The following is an 18,398-nucleotide window of genomic DNA, read 5'->3' on the forward strand; positions in this document are numbered from 1 at the left end:
CGCTCCGCAGCGCTTGCGGGTCTTGAAGATGAAGCAGCAGCAGCAAGTCCACCCAGGGCCACGGCCGGCCTCCCCCGGCACTCCGGGAATCTTGCAGCTAGGGCCTGGCCGCAGGTGCGCTCTCGGAGTCTCCCGCGCAGCAGGCCGCGGACGGCGGGCGGGTGGCGGCGGCGGCGACGGTCGCCGAAGAGCCACGGGCACTACCAGCCCGCGCCCGCGGGCCCCTAACAGGGCGCAGGCGCCGTGCGCGAGCGCCGAGAGGGCGCGGCCGGCCGCCACTGCGGCTGCGCGGAGGCGCGGCCAGGCGCTGCGCCTGCGCAGTGGCGGGGCGGGGCGGGAAGGAGCGAGGCGGCGGCAGCGGCGGCCGCTGCCGAGGAGGAGGAGGAGGAGGAGCGGGGGGAGCGGAGGGAGGTGTTTCTGTCAGTTCCGGCTGTTTGTTCGGGAAGTGGATCCGCCGCTGCCGGAGCAGCCCGGAGGGAGCCGCGGATCCCGAGGCCAGCACCGACCCCGCCCGCCCTCGCGCGCTCGCGCGCCTCCCCCGCCCGCCATGGCCCGGGACTACGACCACCTCTTCAAGCTGCTCATCATCGGCGACAGCGGTGAGGGCCGCGGCGGCCGGAGGCGGCGTGGGCCCTGCCGGGCGCGGCCCGCAGGGGCCTCGGGGAGGGCAGGCGGCCGGGCGGGCGGGGAGGTGCCGGCCCGCGCCGGGCGGCCGGGCGGGGCGGCCGGGCGGCCCCGGGGGCGCGCGGAGGGGCTCCGGGGCGCGCTGGGGTGAGGCCGGGGCGCGGGGCCGCGGAGCGGAGGGGCCGGGCGCGCCGGGCTCGGGTCCAGGCTCCCGGTCCGCTCGCCGCGCCGGCCCTTCTGCCCCACGTGTGACCTTGGTCCAGTCGCGCGATCCTCTGGAGTTGGAGGGAGCCGGGTTCGAGTCTCGGGACTACCAGCTTCCTCACCCTGACCTTGGGCGAGTTGTTTTCGCCTTTCCGAACCTCGGTTCTCTCATCTGAGAGGTGGGGACTTACCTCGCTGGGTGGTGCGTGAGTCTTGGGTGAGATGAAGCTGGAAAAGTGCTTCGCACTGGACCTGGCGGAAAGGGAGCTTCTGGTGTGTGGTTGTCAGTAGCGTTTGTAAGCCTGGGTTTCTTCCTGGGGAAAGTGGGTGCAGGGGGGGCGCGGTAATCTCAGAACCTGCCTCATGGGATTCCTGTGAAGTTTAAATGAAGTAAGACAGGTAAAGCACTTCGCGCCGGGTCTGGCACATTCCTGCTGAATTATTCTCTCTGTGGGGTTCCCTGTCTTCATCTGCAAAATGGAGCAATAGTGGGATCCGCCTCGCTGGGCTGATGGAGTGTTCAAGGAGATAATGCATGCGAAGTGTGCAGAATCGGGCACATAGTGAGCGCTCCCCGTGTGTTTGCCGTTGCACACTGGTCTGCTGGACAGAGCCGGAGGTGGGTCAGCCAACATTACAAAGAGTGTGCCCTCCTGGAGAGCTCCTAGGTCCCTCTCCAGTGCCTGGCACCCAGGCGGTGCCTAGCATGTATGTATTGAATGAATGAATATCCAACATCTTTAGAAAAGGTAGGCTTGTTTCTGATAAAGGGTGGAGGGTTGTAGAGGTGTTTGGAGTGTGGCAGGTAAGCAGGTTTATGGGGTGACCAAGAGGTCAGGGAGGCAGGCCCTGGGAGGTTTATAGGAGCACAGCTGAGGTGCTGGGGTTTTACGATGGGGAGGGAGGCTTGGGAACGTGCCGTATTTACAGACCAGACCTGAGTTGAGTGCTGACAACGGTATCATGTGACTGGAGGCAGAGGCCAGGTCGGTGGTGGTGCCCATGGATTGTTAGGGAAAGTGGGGACCAAATCGAGGGGTTGTTAGGCTCTGAAGTGGGAGCATTGTGTCAGGGCCCTGGCAGAAGCAGGCGAGTGGGTGGGTCGTGGTCTCACTGTGGAGATGGATTGCGACGTGGCTGGTGATTCGGATCAGGTGAAGGATGGCTGAGGTTTCTGTGGTTGCCCATGGAAGGGAGAAAAGTTTAAGGGCTAATGAGGGAGATGAAGAGTAGCTGTGGCCAGGGGAGCATGAATTCTTCTTGGTGTGAATGAGAGAAACCCAGACCAGCTGTGTAGCCTCGAGACCAGCACGGCCTTGGGCGTTTCCCAGGGTCCTGGCACGCTTATGCCTTTTGAGCTTCGTTCCCAGACCTCACCTCGGTTCTGGAGGGGCTGGCACCAAGGTGATTTCTGTCCTTTTGGAGTTTAGGTCAGCTTACCATGCTCAAGGTCCCTATTCCTTTGCAAGAGGCCTGGGGCCTGCGTGTAGCCCCACAAAAATGGAAAGCATAAGCTTAGCCAGAAGATGCACCTTCTCCCCAGTTCTTCTTCCCAGTGAAACCCAGGCCATGGTTTGGGCCTTCTTTTTCACCATACATTCTGCTGGTGTGTTGATTTTTCACTCTGAAGTTAGTTGTGGGAGAAGACTCACTGGGTCAAGTGATCTGACTTATGGATCTGACTCCCTGGTTAGTCTGAGCATGTAGACTGTGTTGAGTAGAGGAGATGTAGGCTTTGCAGTTTAACGTTCCCCGACAGTGGGCTGACACTCAACGCCCAATGGTCGTGAGGTTGGGAGGTGGTAGCCTTGGAAGTTCATGGTAAGCTCTGGCAGTTGAGCAAGGTAGACTGGCGTCTCGCCCTCCCCTCAATCTGGCTTCTTATGTGATGCTTCCTTAAGGGTTTTCAAACGATTTCATAGACACTCTCTCATTTGGTTCTTACCTGTTGCCTGTGTGGTTTGTCAAATATGGAAACTAAGGCTCAGAGTAGCTGACTAGTCGACTTGGCCCAAGTTGCACAGCTCCTCAGAGGTAAAGCCAGGAGTTTTTGTTGTTGTTGTTTTTTCAACAAAGAGCAAAATAGTTTAATAATAAACTTGTTTGTTGTTTAGTTGCTAAGTTGTGTCAAACTCTTTACGACCCCATGGGCTGTAGCCCACCAGGCTTCTCTGTCCATGGGATTCTCCAGGCAAGAACACTGGAGTGGGTTGCCATGCCCTCCTCCAGGGCAAAGCCAGGAGTTAATGCACATGATGCGTTGTGAGCAGCTGGTGTCGGGCCTGGCAAACAGTAGGCCCTCGATGAATGTTAGTCTTTCTGTAGAAAACTAGAGCTCTTCTTCCCACTCTGCCACATTGTACTTGCTTCTGGAATACATCCCCTCAGCTTTTGCATCTCTTTTCTGTGCCTAAGGTTGTACACGGTCTCTCAGGGGCTTCTGACATTGCCTCTGTAACAGCATTTCATCCGGTCCAGGGGGCTAACCAGACTCATTCTTAGAACCTGCAGGCTGTGTTGGAGATCAAGTTAAAGCCTCTGAGTCCACAGCTGAGTGAACTGTGGCTCAGAGAGGGGAGTGACTTGTCTGAGGTTGTACAATGAGTTAGTTACTGAGCCAGGATTAAAGCTGAGCACACCTTACTCAAAGCTCTCGGGTCTTCAGCAGTCGAGAACTGAAGCAAGGAGGAGTGGAGGAGCTGGAGCAGATGGAGGAGCCCGGCGGGGCCTGCGGCACAGGCTTCTGAGGACAGAGCGTCTGTGTGGGACGAGGGGCAGAGCGGGTAGGGCTGGGCTTTGGTGGAGACGGAGAGTGGCGGGTCCGTTTTCTACAGGATGAGTCTGTCTCCCCGCTTCCAGAAGGCAACAGGGGCCGGGCTTCTACTCCCTGCGGGGTCGAGGGTGATGGGCCAGGGTGGCCGTGGGGAGGCTGTTGACTTCGGCTGAGGTGAAGGCCAATCGGCACCATGCACTTCCCTGCTTCTGTGGGTGCTGCGTGTGTTCCCAAGGCTGCCTCTTCAGAGACATTTAGGAAACGCGTTTCTCAGGGTGGGTTTCTCTTTCTTCCAGAGGGACCAGCCAGGCCAGAGGTGGGTGTCGGCCTGAAGCAGCAGTTGACAGGGTGACTGTAGTGGTTTTGAGCAGCTCTGCAGATGAGCTTGGGGTGAATGAAGCCCCACCCTTCCCCCTCCCACACCCCCCAAGGCCAGGCTGGGGGGGACGCTGCTGCTTTCCTGCTTCATGCAGAGGGCGTACCCCCATCCCTTAGGCTTCTGCTACCCCCCCCCCCCCCCCCCCGCCAAAGTTTGAACACCCGCACTGGGGCTCTTCTTCCTGCTGCAGCCATAGCGTCTGGTGGCATGGCCGACTGTGATCGGCCCTGGTTTAGTCAGAAGTTCACTGAACAGTGTTCTGTTGGTGCCTACTAAATGCTGGGGCCGGCTTCCAGCCCCAGGTCCGTGCAGGGCGAGTGAGGCGGGATCCCCTTCCTGGAGGAACTCAGGAACTTGTGGCCCAGACACAAGGTTTTCGCTGAGTAAGCGGGCCAGGAGGCTCCGGGAGGAAGCAGGGAGCCGGTGGCCCGTGGGGTGGTGGCGTGGGGCAGAGCGCCGCCGCGAGGGGCCGGCCAGGGACCTGCTCTCGCCCTCGGCCCGGCCGGCAGGAAGCCTCGCGGGGGCAGCGATGAGGAAGTGGGCCCTGCGCGCACAGACGCTGAGCGGCAGCCCGGGGCTGCGGCACCTGTGTGCTCAGAGCGGCGCCGGCCTGCCTCCGGGACGGGCCGAGCCTGGCTCGCTCTGTGAGGCCGACCAGGTCTTCTGGGCATCGCTGGGAGAGGTCCCCAGAGGAGATGGTCAGAGAGAATGCCTGGGTCAGCTGGGGAAGGGGCAGAGGCCGCGCCTTCTGCGGGTTTGGGGAACACACACACACACATGTACTCACAATTAGCTCTGCGCTGGGTGTGCAGGGGCGGTGTCTGAGACCCCGGGCCTTGCTTTTAGTAGTGCTGCTAAAACTCTTTAACAGGAATGAGACAGAGCAGCCACTTTGGGTCTCTTTATTTATTTAAAATATTATTTACTTGGCTGTGCTGGGTCTTAGTTGGGATATGTAGGACCCCCAACTAGGGGGGTATTGTGGGGACCCTGTATTGGGATTGCAGAGTTTTAGCCCCTGGGCCACCAGGGAAATCCCAGGTCTTTTTATTATTCCACTTCCTGAAGCAGATGCAGGAAGACTCCCAGAGCAGCATGTATCAGCAGGACTCAGATCCAGCACCCACCCCCAGCCCTGCCGAGGCCCCGAGACCAGCGTGTAGCTCTCGGAGCCTCAGGTGCCTCCTCCTAAGAGATGCGGCTGGGCTCGCGGGCATGTGTGCGTGCGGGCTTCCTTCTGTGCTTGGCTGACCCCGCGGGGACGGGACAGGACACGTGTCCCTGGGGGCTCATGCTGCCGGGGGTGGATGTTGATGGGATGGCAGCAATCCTTACGAGGATTCTGTCTGTCCTTGGAACAGTAGAGGCTGTGGTAAGTGAAGTGGTCTGAGCACTGTGAGCTGTCGGACTGAGGAGTGTCAGGCGGACGCCCCTTCCCCACCAGTGGCATCGGCCAGGGGGAGAGTGGCCAGCAGTGGCTTCGAGTTGTCTGGGCCTCCCTTTCCTGGCCTACAGACCAGCCCTGATGGTCTCCAGGGTGCTTTGCAGCCGTGTAGCCCCTTGTCTCACCAAGCTGAAGGACCGCACGTGATGTGTTTTCTCCGGACGGTGTTCTGGACACACCTGGGGGCCAGGAGCACTGGGTCAGCCTTAGCCTCATTCCTGTTGTTGGGTCTCCTCGAGGGGTTGCTGGACCCGGGCATGGGCCCCTTTCTCGTCTCTGGCTTGGGGGCAGCTTGGGGCTTACCCTGGGGTCAAGGTCAGAGGTGGAAAGGGGAGAGGTGTTCCGGTGGGAGGCTGGCTGGGGAGGGAGGTGGGTGCTGTCGTGCATCTGGAGAGCCGGAACCCCGCCCGTCTCCCTGAAGCAGGGTCGGGCTTGGAGCAGACACCCAGGCCGCCTCTCACCCCCTGCTCTCTCTCCTGCAGGTGTTGGCAAGAGCAGCTTACTGTTACGTTTCGCAGACAACACTTTCTCAGGTGAGTGTGCCCCTGGGGTGCTGCTGGGTGTTTGGGTTTTAAATCCTTTCCCCTGGCGCCAGTACACCCTGGTCTCTGCCTCACCAGATGGAAGGGGGGCGTGGCGAGTAGGCTAGAAGTCTCCATAGTCAGTCTCCAGCTATCGTCTTAAAAAAAAAAAGCAATTGCAGGCCCATCATTTTTCTACTCAGGGTCTTTTTTTGTGCCCCAACATTGAAAAAAGAAAGAAAAACTGCCGCTTGGGACATGGCTTTGTAAAGAGTCAAACAGGAAGACTCAACAGCGTGAAAAGGGAACGCTGCTCCCGGCCCCCCCGCCCCGCCGTGGGGCCTGCACTGGCGCTCGGTGTCTCCCCCTCACCCCCACCTGCGCTGGGCGGCCACTGGCCTCCCCCCAGCTCGTCGGGGGTCGTCCTTGCACGTCGACACGAGGCCCTGTGGTTCTTTTGAGTGGCTGTGCAGGGGTGCACGTGGTTCACCAACAGTGTTCTTGACGGGCGCATGCTTTCTGGCAGCCTGTCTCAGATGGTGCCGCATTTCTCAGGGCACTGCGTTTATTCCTGGACAGAAGCAGAGTTACGAGGTCAGGGGGTATGTGCTCTTCAGGTTTTCACAGGCCCTGCCCATGGGCCTTTGACACCCGTGCGAAGCTGAAGGGCTCAGAAGAGCCCCTTGTTGGTGCTGATCGCCGCTGGGTTTCAGTGGTCTCCGTTTTGCTCAGCTGATGGGCGGAAGGTGCTGCCCGTTTGATCTTGCGTCCCCGATCCTGGTGGGCCACGTTTTCATTGGTGGAGCTCATCGGTTCAGTGCAGAGGCTTCGGGTTGGCCTGGCCTCTCTGACCGAGGACTGAAGGAATGCCCTTCTATGCCATGGAGGGAAGTGGTTATGTGGCAGGCGCCTCTCTCTCAGGGGAGAGGTGGGTTTCTCCTGACAGTGGTGGTGTGACGTTGGAAAGAGTTGTCTTCTTTGCGTCACTGTGAGTGTGACTGAGTTTCAACTCATCTTTAAAAGAGGAGCTGATAACCATCCCTGCCCTGCAGAGTTATTGCAAGGATGGCCTGGGACTAAGTAAGCTCTCAGTAAACATTGCTGGTTTGTCCTTGCTCTTCAGGAGTGCTAGCCAGCGGGCACTTGCCACCGTGCTGGGAAACCTTCCCCTCTGCCCTGTCAGCTCAGAGCTCTCAGAAGGCTCTCTGCTGCGGCCCGTCTCCTCTCCACTCTTACTACCAGCTCGGACCGTGGTTGGTTCTCACCTGAGGCATCCCAGTAGCTCCTGCCCACCCCATGTCAGGCTGCTGAATTCGTCTTGTCTCTGGCAGGGTCTCTTCTGTTTAAAAACCTCAGCGGACTTCTCTCAAGTGAGCCGAGCTCATAGCAAGGTCTGTCCGCTTTAGGACCATGGACACTCTGGGCCCTGCAGTTCTTTGTTGTGGAGGCTGTTCTGTGCGCAGAGGGGTGCTGAACCCCCCCCATCCTCCACCCCCGACCCAGCTGTGACATGAAAATGTCTCCAGGCATCACCAGGCATCCTGAGGGGCGGGGTTGGGGGGCCTTAACCAACCCCCGATGAAAACCGGTGGTCTTAATACTGTGTCCTCAGCTCCCCTGTCCAGCTTCCTTCCTCCTGCTGTCTCTCGTTCTCCTTTGTGTCTTCACCAGCTCGCTCGCTCGCTCAGTAGTCAGCCGAGTTTCAAGGGCCCACGGCACTGGGTGCTGGGCCGCTCTCCTCAGCAGAACCCAGTCCCCGTGGAGCCAAGGCCATCTTGGTCTCCGTGCTTCTGCCTCCGGCCTTTCCTGTGGCGAGGATGTCCTTCCCCAGCCTGGTCGCAGCCTTGGAAATTGTACCTGTTCTTTCTGTCCAGGCCCAAATGTGACTTCTGCCCCAGAGCCTTCCTTGAGCTCCGCCCGACTTTGAGCTTTGGCCCTTCCTGGCCACTCTCCACTCTTGATGCAGTCGGTGTGTGTGTCTGCGGCCCCGGGTCACCCTGGCAGCTCCGAAGGGGGTGAGCATGTGGGCTCCTCCTAGCAGCGGTCCTCAGCGTTTTGGGCACCAGGGACCAGTCTTAGGGAAGACGGTTTTCCCACAGACTGGGTGCGGTGGGGGTTAGGGTTTCAGGATGATTCAAGCGCATTATCTATATTGTGCACTTTTGTCCTATTATTGTGACATCGACTCCACCTCAGATCATCAGGCATTAAATCCCGGAGGCTGCAGACCCCTGCTTCCTAGCATTCGGGCCTTTGAAAGCCTGGATGAGACTGTTCTGTCGCCAGAAATTCTCTCCAGCGCCATCTTTCACACAGATGCCCCTGGAGAGCTGTTTACAATGCCGCTCATGCTTGGGTTAAACCCTTCAATGCCTCCCTGTCACACAAGAGAAAGTCCAAGCTCCTGAAAACGGCACAAAAGCCGAGAGCTGGCCTGGAGCCCCCACTCCAGCCTGCGTCCCTACATGTGCTCAACCTCACATCACACACTCACACACACACACACACACACACACACACACACAGTTTTTCCTAGAGCCCCCACTCCAGCCTGCGTCCCTACATGTGCTCAACCTCACATCACACACTCTCTCACACACACACACACACACACACACACACACACACAGTTTTTCCTGGAGCCCCCACTCCAGCCTGCGTCCCTACATGTGCTCAACCTCACATCACACACTCTCACACACACACACACACACAGTTTTTCCTGGAGCCCCCACTCCAGCCTGCGTCCCTACATGTGCTCAACCTCACATCACACACACACACACACACACACACACACTCACACTGCTGTTTCTGCTGCTGTCTCTTCTGCTGCCTGGAGCAGTTTTTCAGATTGCAGGGCATGACTGTGTGTGTGTGTATGTGTGTGTGGGTAATTGGGGTACAGTTGATTTACATTGCTGTGTTAGTTTCGGGTGTCCAGCAAAGTTAATCAGTCATATATACACATATACCCACTCTTCTTTAGACTCTTTTCTAGGCCATTACAGGGTACTGAGTAGAATTCCCTGTGCTATACAGTAGGTCCTTATTAGTTATCTATTTTGTATACAACAGTGTGTATATGTCTTGTTTATGTTTTAGAAAGTTAATTTTGTGGGTCACGTAAAATGTTTAGAATGGAGTAGAAAAGAGAAACCCAGAGTGTGTTGTGGTCCTCCGCGGTTCCCAGGCCACTCTGGTGGAGCATTTCCCTCTGCAGTCAGGGCCCGCTCTCTTATTTCCTTGGTGGCTTCATTGCTGTTGAAATGGTCTTCATCACTTTGTTTCATGGTATCCTGTCTCCTGCCCTCACCTTGGGGCTCAGACTCTTTTTTTGTCCAGGGCTGTGTCCTCTAGGCACTTGGAGGGAGCTGGGCACGGTGGAGCCCAGGGTTACTTGGGCTGTTGAGGACGCAGTCTGACCAGGGCGGCCCTGGGCCGTGCTAACGTCCCTGTGTGTGCAGGCAGTTACATCACCACGATCGGAGTGGATTTCAAGATTCGGACTGTGGAGATCAACGGGGAGAAGGTGAAGCTGCAGATCTGGGACACGGCCGGGCAAGAGCGCTTCCGCACCATCACCTCCACGTGAGTCAGGCTGGCCCAGCCCGCTCCAACCCCCGCCCCTTCTTAGACAGACCACCCGCCCCCGATGTTGGGAAGTGGCTCTGGGCGCCCCCGAGGCTGTGGGGAGCTGCGCTCCTGGCCGGGTATGGCTCTTCCCCTGAAGCCCTGAGACGCAGCGGGGCGCGTGCGGTCCCTCCGTGGCAGGCAGCAGCCTCACACCTCCCTCTGGGGCTGGCAGGGCAGCGTGCATCGGTCAGTGGAGCCTCTGGTTCCTTTGTCTTTATTTTTTTTTAAGATTTGTGTATATATTTATTTATTTTGGCTGCGCTGGGTCTTGGTTGCGGTGTTCGGGCTTCCCCTTCTGTGGAGCGTGGGCTCAGTGCTTGTAGCTTCATGGAACATGGGATCTTAGTTCCCCAACCAGGGATCAAACCCGTGTACCCTAGATTGGAAGGCAGAGCCTTAACCACTGGTTCACCAGGGAAGTGCCTCCTTTGTCTTTAAAATGGGGTCACACTGATGGTGCTGGCCTCACCAGGCGGTCAGACGCTCAGGCAGCAAGGGTACTCTTGTTTGGTGTCAGCTCGCCTGCTGGGGGTGCCAGCTCTGTCACCACCCAGACGTGGAGGGGGCGTCTCTCTGTTGGGGGTCCGGAAGGAGCACTGGTAGGTGGGAGGCTGTTGGGCGGCCCCCACCCCGCCTCCCAAAGCTGTTGACTGGGGGCCCAGCGCACCCTGGAGTCTTCCCTGCTGGCTCAGATGGGAAAGAATCCGCCTGCAATGCAGGAGACCTGGGTTCGTGCAGTCCCTGGGTCGGGAAGATCCCCTGGAGGAGGAGATGGCAACCCACTCGTGTATTCTTGCCTGGGAAATCCCAGGGACAGAGGAGCCTGGCGGGTTACAGTCCATGGGGTCGCAGAGTCGGACATGACTGAGTGACTGGCAGACCCAGGTCGCCCTCCTTTGTGTTCTCTGCTGTGAACGGGAGGAAACCTGGCTGGAGCACCAGACTGCAGGGTCCTGTGGAGTGGCTCACTTCTTGGGCTGTTATTGGAACAGGTTCCGGGAAAGAGCAGGGCTTCGAAGGCAGGCGGTTCGGAATTTACATTTCTGCTCCCTGTGTGACCTTGGGCAAGTTGCTTAAAGTCTCTGTTCTCTAGTTTCCCAGGGGGCTTGTCTTCGGGGTTTGCAGTAACGCCAGGTCCCGGGTGCTTGGGCTGCAAGTGGAAGTCTCCGTGGAGCCCCCTGCAGTTGGTGTTCTCATCGCCTTTACAGACGGGGGAGCGTCTGAGGGGTGTGTGCAGAGTAGGAGCCGGGCCCAGGCCCAGGCCTCTCCTCTGCCTCCCGCAGCGGGTCCTGTGTGAGGGGCTTTCGGGGAGGTGCCACCAAGGTCCCTCTCCTCCCTGTGGGGTGGAGGCGGGCGGCCCCCAGGCTGGCCGCCCATCGGGGCTGCCGAGCATCCCAGGGGTGCGAGGTGTGGGGGTGAAGACCCCCAGGGTGGTGGCTGGGAGTGCGGGGGAACCGGGGGTGCCAGCCGGGTGGGCTGGTGAAGGGGGCTTGGGGGCCGGAGCCTGAGCCGCCCTGGAGCAGGAGGGGGTCCGGTCACCGGGCCGGCCCCGAGATGAGCACGCGCGCCGTGGTCCGCGCCTCCCCGAGAACCCGGGGCTTCGCAGGGCAGGTCTCTGCAGCCACCTCTGATGAGCTGCCTGAGCCCCTTGGTGTCAGAGGCTGCCGGCGAGGCCCAAGCTGAGGGGCAGCTGGAGTCGAGGCTCCCGGGGTAGTCGGGCGCCGCGCGCTTGGGCCGCCCGGGCTTCCGGGCCTGGATGTGTCGCGAGGTGTAGGCACTGACCAGGGGCCCTCCTCTAGGCCAGGACTGTCGCCAGGGACTGTGGCTGCTTCATCTCGGTTAATCCCGGTGAAGAGTCCTGTGATTCTCTCCAGTATACGGACAAGAAAACTGAGGCCCACAGAAGGTGGAGGGACCTGACTTGGTCAGTTAGGCAGGAGTTGAATTGAGGTCTGCCTGATGCCAAGGCTCTTGAGTTTAACTCAGCTGTGCCGCAGCCGTTTTGGCACCAGCAACCAATTTCATGGAAGATGGTTCTTCCTCGGTCTGGGGGTGGGGGGGATGGCCTGGGGATGGTTCAAGCACGTGACATATACTTTTTAAATTTATTTATTTATTTGGCCGTGTTGGGTCTTCACTGAGGCATTCGAACTCTCAATTGTGGCATGTGAGATCCAGTTCCCCAACCGGGGATCGAACCCAGGCCTCCTGCATTGGGAACACAGTCTTAGCCACTGGACCAGCAGGGAAGTGCTGCACGTGACGTTTACTGTGCTCTTTATTTCTAATCTGATGCCGCCTCTGATCTGATAGGAGGTGCTGGTCCGCGACCCGGAGGTTGGGGACCCGCACTTTAATGGGTCCACGGCCCTGCCCTCTGCTGGCCCCCCACCCCCAGGGACCAGGGCTGCGCCAGCGGCAGATGCTGTGGTGGCTCCTGTGAGTTAAAACCAGCCCAGGACGCTGGGCCTGTGGCCACAAGAGATGCTCCAGGCTGGGCAGCAGGCTGGGGTCAGCTCCCTCCAGGGCAGCAGGAAGGGGCTGAGCTGCCTCCTTCATCCTTTGGGGGAATTGGAGTTCCTTAGCCGCCGTGGGGCAGTCTGGGGGCAATAGCGTGGCCCTTTCTGATTCAGGGCTCTAAAAGAGAAACTAAAACTGCATCCTGTCCACCTGTTGAGAACGAACGCCCTGTTGTCCCTTCACCAATTCTTGCCTGTGGCAGCTGGGGTTTGCTGACCCCAAGCAGTGGGGCTGGGGGCGCAGGTCGGGTGGTGGTCGGAGAGGCCGTGGCTTCCAGCAGCTCCTTCACCCAGCCTCCTGTCCTCGTGGGGACGTGGTGGCCTCCTGTCTGTGGTAGCGAGTGAGCGGCGAGCCTCGCGGTCGTGTTGGCACAGAGCCAAGCTGTGGCACGTGGACGTGGTGCCCGATGGTGGAGGAATGGGAGGCCCGAGCCCCGAGTCCCAGACTGGCCCTCCCTCCGCCGTTTCTCGACATCTTCGGTTGTCTTCAACAAAGGAGGGTTGGGAAGCGAAGTCCGCTGTTGGCATGTCTGTTGCTGGCAGGGGACAGTTGTCTCCCTCCTCTCCCCTTTTCCTGGCTTGCTCTCCTGCACCTGCTCAGGTGGGCGACCCCCAGGTGATGATCAGCAGGGAAGGGGGGCAGGGTGTGGATGGCTCGATTGTTCGGGCTGCCCAGGACAGGGCTTTGTCCCCAGGAAGGCAGAGCTGTGGGCAGGTGAAGCGCTGGGGGACGTGAGCTGGGGTCTCGGTGGAGAGCGGGCAGCTCTTGCCGCCTTGGTGGCCAGCCCGAGGGAGCCGCCCTCAGTGCCCTTGGTTTTCTTCCGCCTGTGTGTGGGGCCCGGAGTGTCGCTGAAGGACTGTTAATGGTGATGATAATAAGAGCTGGCCCTTGTGGAAACATGTATTATCGCCTTAGTCATACAGCCACCCCCAGAGTTACATCCTGGTCCCCCATTTTACAGTTGAGGGAACCACAGCGCCGTGAGGTGCGTGCAGTAACCTTCCCAGGCCCACACCGCCTTCCAGAGATGGAGCTCGGTTGACTTTGTCGTGTGATGGGGCTGTGAGGAGTGTGCCAGAGCGCTGCTGGGTGGGCAGCTGAGAACACAGTGCACGTGCGGCCCGGCCGGCTCCGTCCTCGCGGGGCCTGTGTTGCCTCAGGACCGCCACCGGGGAGGGCCTGCTGTCCTGCAGGCCCAGGAGGTGGGGGCGCTTTGGGCTGGCTTGGGGAGGCTGCTGTCCACCCCTGAGCCCGTCTCTTGTGGGCAGGGGGGTCCTGTGAGTGTGTCTGCGTGCCGGGTGAGGTGACGTGTTGGCCGCTGGGTCAGTGCTGGCTCTCTGGAAGAGCATGAGGCCCATGCTCCGCGTCTGTCCCCCTGAACTTTTGAGGCAACCCCTCCTTCCTGAAGCCCTTGCCGCTGACCTCAGGCCCAGCCTGGACGCGCCTGGAATGGCAGGAGGGCAGGTGCCCGCCCATCCCCCAGGGTGTGAACAGACCTTGGCAGGCCTCACAAGTGGCGCCTGTCCTTGAAATGGCATTTTACTAAGACAGATTTGAGGACAGAAAAACTTTCTTGAATGTTAAAGAGCACAGTGATAATATGCTGTCAAATGCAAACCTTGCCTGAGTATTTTCTTTCTGTGCTTGTTTACCTGGCTATGCCACGTCTTGGTTGCAGCGCACGAGACCTTTAGTTGTAGCAGTCAGGGGTCGTAGTTGCGGCTGGTGGGATCTAGTGCGCTGAACCATCAGGGAAGGCCCCATTGCCTGAACTTGAAAAAAGAAACAAGAACTTAAGTTTCATGCCGTCCGCATGCCAGTCCGCAGCCTCTGAACAATCTGGCTGACCCCGCAGGGCCAGGTGCTCCCTACGCACCCTGCCCAGGGAGCAGGGTGAGTGGCAGTGCTGACCAGGCCCCGACGTCCAGCTGAGGCCTCCGGGCCTGGGGGGATGCACCAGCCCCTCGCCCTCCCCACCCACGGTCGGTGCGGGCTGGCGGGTCCTGCGAAGGAGTTGCCCTTGGTTACGCCGCAGCTCTGACACCGACCCTGGTCCCACAGGTATTATCGGGGGACCCACGGGGTCATCGTGGTCTACGACGTCACCAGCGCCGAATCCTTCGTCAACGTGAAGCGATGGCTTCATGAAATCAACCAGAACTGTGACGACGTGTGCCGGATCCTAGGTGAGGTGCCCTGCAGTGGGCAGGGTGGCCCGGGGGCGGGGCCGGGCGGGGCGGAGGACAGCGGGGCTGGGGGCCCGGGCTGACTCTGCCCTGCCTTCCAGTGGGGAATAAGAACGACGACCCCGAGCGCAAGGTGGTGGAGACGGAAGACGCCTACAAGTTTGCTGGGCAGATGGGGATCCAGTTGTTTGAGACCAGTGCCAAGGAGAATGTCAATGTGGAAGAGGTGAGGCCTGCGCCGAAAGGGCTGGGAGCGCAGGCACAGCCCCCCGGGGCGCCCGGGTAGCCGACAGACAGCATCGTTGAAGCGGCCACTGATGGAGTGCCTGCTGTGTGTGCCAGGCTCTGCGCCCGGGCATCCCCCTGCCGGGGCCACCTCGCACCTCAGCAGTCCTGAGAGAGAGGCTGCCTCAGATGTGGGCCTGCCCCCACAGGCGGGCGCGGTCCGCTCGGTCCTCCCCACCCCCCACTGTTCCCTCTCCCCGTTCTCTGGCTTTCTTTCCCTGGACCTTGGCCTGCAGAGCTCGGGTGGGTGTCCAGGCCAGCCCTAGCACACCCCAGGCGGGCTGAGTGCCGCCTGTGCTGGGGCTGCTGGAAGCACTTGGGAGCCTTGGGGAGGGTCCTGCCGGTGGGGTTGGAGCCCAGAGGTCCGGGAGGCTGATCCCCCACTGTGTCCGGCTGGGGTCACACCGTGGGCCTTTCCACTGGGGCCTGTGGTGGGGCCCTGAGCCCTTTACAGGTTCCCCTGTTCTCGTGTAGGTTGGGGTGGGGTGAGCCCTGCCCCCTGGGTTGTCCTTGATTCCTTCCCTGGGAGTGGAGTGAGCTGGGGGTGGTCTTGCGTGCTCTGGGGAAGGTTCTCAGCGGGACGTGTGGTGAGGTACTGTGGAGTGGGCAGACTCTGGCTGTTTCTGGTTTGTCATCAGTGCAGGGGCACCTTTATTTGTGTCATCCGAGGTGTCAGCCGAAGGAAAGGAGCTCTTTATCCTTTCACAGAAAGGCTGGAGAATCCCTGAGGCTGACTTCCCCGAGACACAGCTCAGAGGTCGTTGATGCTTTTCCTTTCTGACCTCTGTCGTTCACTGCCTTCTTCAAGATGGGCTTGAAGACATATGTGCAGAAACAGCCCCCAGTGGACTGGAAGGCTGGCCCCGGGGAGGCGGGAGGGGGCGCAGCTGTGACAGGGCCTCCTCCCGGCTCTGAGGCCGCCCTGCCTCCTTCACCCTCACAGATGTTCAACTGCATCACAGAACTGGTCCTCCGGGCAAAGAAGGACAACCTGGCGAAACAGCAGCAGCAGCAACAGAACGACGTGGTGAAGCTCACGAAGAACAGTAAACGGAAGAAACGCTGCTGCTAATGCCCCCAGCCCCCTGCAGAGACTGCGCTGCGGCCACGCCCCCGCCCCGGGCCGGGGGCTCCTCCTGGGGGACAGTCTCAGTTCCGTGCTGTTATTTAAAGAATTCTCTCCACGTTTTTGTACCGGGAGGCGCCGTCGGGACTTCCTCCCCGCCCCCTCGAGTGCCAAGAAGGTGTGGGACGGCCTGCCCTTCCCTTCCGGCGCCCCTGCCCCCCAGCGAGGACGCTGCCAGCCGAGCGGACTGATTAACCGGAGTCTGTACATAGTGTATATCGCTTTAACCAGCGCGCCGCCCTCGTCCCGGCTTTTGCCTCCTTCGTGCCAGCCTGCTGCGACACTCCCTCCCCTCCCCACCCCACCCCAACTTACCGCCAGCAGCTTCCGGAGAGGACAGGATCACATTCTAGAACACGTACCTTTTGCCAACTTGGGCTGGTGCCGTGGGCTCCACGGGACTCGTTCCCTCTCGCAGGCGTCGGCGTCTCCCCCGCATGGAGGGCCCGTCCCTGCCCCTCCCCATCCTGCCTGTCACCGCCAGCAGCTGGGGGATCCCGCCTTGAGGTGGGCCCGGGGGTCCCCCTGGAGGCCTGGCCCTTCACTTCCAGAGGAGGGATCACTCCTGCCCTTTGGCCCACAGATTTCTTGTCCTGCCTTCCAGACACCTCAGCTACAACCCAGGGGAGCTGTGGCTTCTAACTTATATATACCAACCTGTTTGGGTTCCAACAGAAAGGTAGGGGTGTGTTCGTGCACGGATGGGCTTGCCGGTGGGGGGGCTGCTAAGGAGCGTCATTTTAACAGATAAAAGTGAAGCCAAATCAAATGAATTAAGTTCCTTATACTTTTTTTTCTCTTCCTGAGGTTTGGTTGGCACAGCAGCAAAAGTTGCGGCCTCCCGACTCTGGGTCCAGTGTTTTTAGAAAAAACGAATGGCTTCCTGTCACCGCGGAGCTGGGCTCCTGGCCGAGAAGCTCTGCCTTTCTGGCCGTTTGTTGATGGGAAAGGAGGGGCCTCCCTTGGAGTCCTGGGTCTCCAGTGAGCACCCGGCACTCCTCAGTATGGGGAGCGGGTGTCGGGCTGCTGGCCCTGGGGATGGTGCCTCTGAGCTGGATGCAGGCAGCCTTGGGTCCCTAACGGGACTGTTTTAGTACAAAGGCAGCATGAGAATTTCTTGGCGGGTGGTAAGGAGTGGCCGCCTGGGCTGGGTGCCAGCCGTGACTCCCCCTGGTGCCCTTGGAGGAATGACCAGGGTCTTCTGCACGTCATTACGGTCACTCCCTCTCCCCCTTGAGACACTTCACTCACCTTTCCCCTGAAAGATCATGTAACCTGGGAATAATTTATTTTAGCACCATGATGTGTTTTATTAGATTTCCTTTCCTAAGCGATTTTGAGGTCAAGCCCTGATTGGACAATCACATCACAGATTCACTGCAGATTTCCCATGTCACTGTTGATGGGTTTTTAATCAATAAAAACTGGGGGTTTCTTCTGACCTGTCTCTCCACTTCCCCCAGACTGCTGAAAGCCCGCGGTTCTGGGTGACAGACTTTCCTCACTCTGGAGCCATGGGACGAGGTGGGGGTGCTCCGGGTCTGGGGAGGCGGGGCTGGGGGCTGGCAGTAGGCAGCCCTGTCGGATTGGGTGTGTGGGGCCACAGCGCGGTCTCCATCCTCAGGACTGTCCCAGCCACCCTGGGTCCCTGGAGGATGTGGAGACTCGGGGCTCGGCCCTGAGCGTCCAGGTGACGCCGGTGTGGCAGAGCTCGCAGATTTAGGCAATAAGGTGGGGGGCCTGCAAGTTTCCAGTGCGGGCGAGAAGCCTCCGTGGCTTCCGGCTGCTGGACACCCAGACCCAGGTGGGGGGAGATTCGGTGATGGCAGCGTGCCCGTCCGAGGAGTGTCTTACGCATGAGTGGGGGGTGGGGGGTGGGGACTCAGGGCTGGACCGGCGTCCTGGTGGACCTGATGTGAACTTCCTGTCAAACAACAACACTTTTAAATGGTTTGCTAGGATTATTTCTGTATTGAAAGTTTCTAATTATGCTTTTTAAAAAAAAATACTAAAAATAAAGGTTCAAGCTGCCAAATTTTCTTGCAGGGTCTGTTTGCTCTCCTCCAGCTGTGCCCCGGGTGGGCCTGGATGCTCCCCACCCGTTGCATCCAGCCCTTGTCTTTTCTGGTCTGAGTCCCGCACAGGTGTCCGCCGAGGCCCAGGGACACTTTCAGAAGCCAGAGTGGCTCTGTCTGCAAAAGGTCGGTCCAGGTTGAGCTCCCCCCTGACTGCAGCACACACGGTAAGACGCCAGGGAAAGTGCCGTGTTTCTTCTGGACGGATGTGCCTATAGTAACTTCTCTCTACCTCGAGGTTATGCCGAGCTGTTGGGCCTGCCTGGGGCTTGGTCAGCGGCGCTGGCGGGGCCTGCCCGCCTGGAGCCAGGCAGCTGTCACTGACGCCTGCCTTCACCCTCCGGGTGGGCGGTGTGTATGCCTCTTCTGGGCTGAATCCACTGACTTGGCACCAACATATGAGGTGACCTCCCAGGTGTGTGGGGTACTCTGCCTTTGCATAACCAGCCAGCGGATCGAAGTTGTACACTGCCTTCTGCCCAGACACCGCCCCAGGTTCCCAGTGACTGAGGCAGGAAACTCTGTAGAAATTCATTTTATTCTTAGACTATTTTCAAAAGAAGCAGTGGTGTGCTGTTTTTCTAAAAATATGCCTTTATAGATTCATATATAATATGTATGTTAT

At 59.4% G+C, this 18,398-nt stretch overlaps 1 protein-coding gene across 2 annotated transcripts; it reads left to right on the forward strand.

The window, feature by feature from the left end:
- Positions 1-424: 424 nt before the first annotated feature.
- RAB35 (RAB35, member RAS oncogene family) lies at positions 425-17,733 on the forward strand. 2 transcript variants are annotated; one of them, XM_061141777.1, is made up of 6 exons: positions 463-599; positions 5,907-5,957; positions 9,413-9,536; positions 14,163-14,287; positions 14,389-14,513; positions 15,516-17,733. In XM_061141777.1, the coding sequence occupies exons 1-6, from the start codon at positions 548-550 to the stop codon at positions 15,642-15,644; spliced, it is 606 nt and encodes a 201-aa protein (XP_060997760.1). In that variant the 5' UTR covers positions 463-547; the 3' UTR covers positions 15,645-17,733. The 2 variants fall into 2 exon arrangements, with proteins under 2 accessions (XP_060997761.1, XP_060997760.1); XM_061141778.1 differs by lacking the exon at positions 14,389-14,513 and having other exon boundaries at positions 425-599; positions 15,516-15,622.
- Positions 17,734-18,398: the final 665 nt, after the last annotated feature.

Source organism: Dama dama, chromosome 5 (assembly GCF_033118175.1).
Source record: "Dama dama isolate Ldn47 chromosome 5, ASM3311817v1, whole genome shotgun sequence".
Taxonomy (NCBI): Eukaryota; Metazoa; Chordata; class Mammalia; order Artiodactyla; family Cervidae; genus Dama; species Dama dama.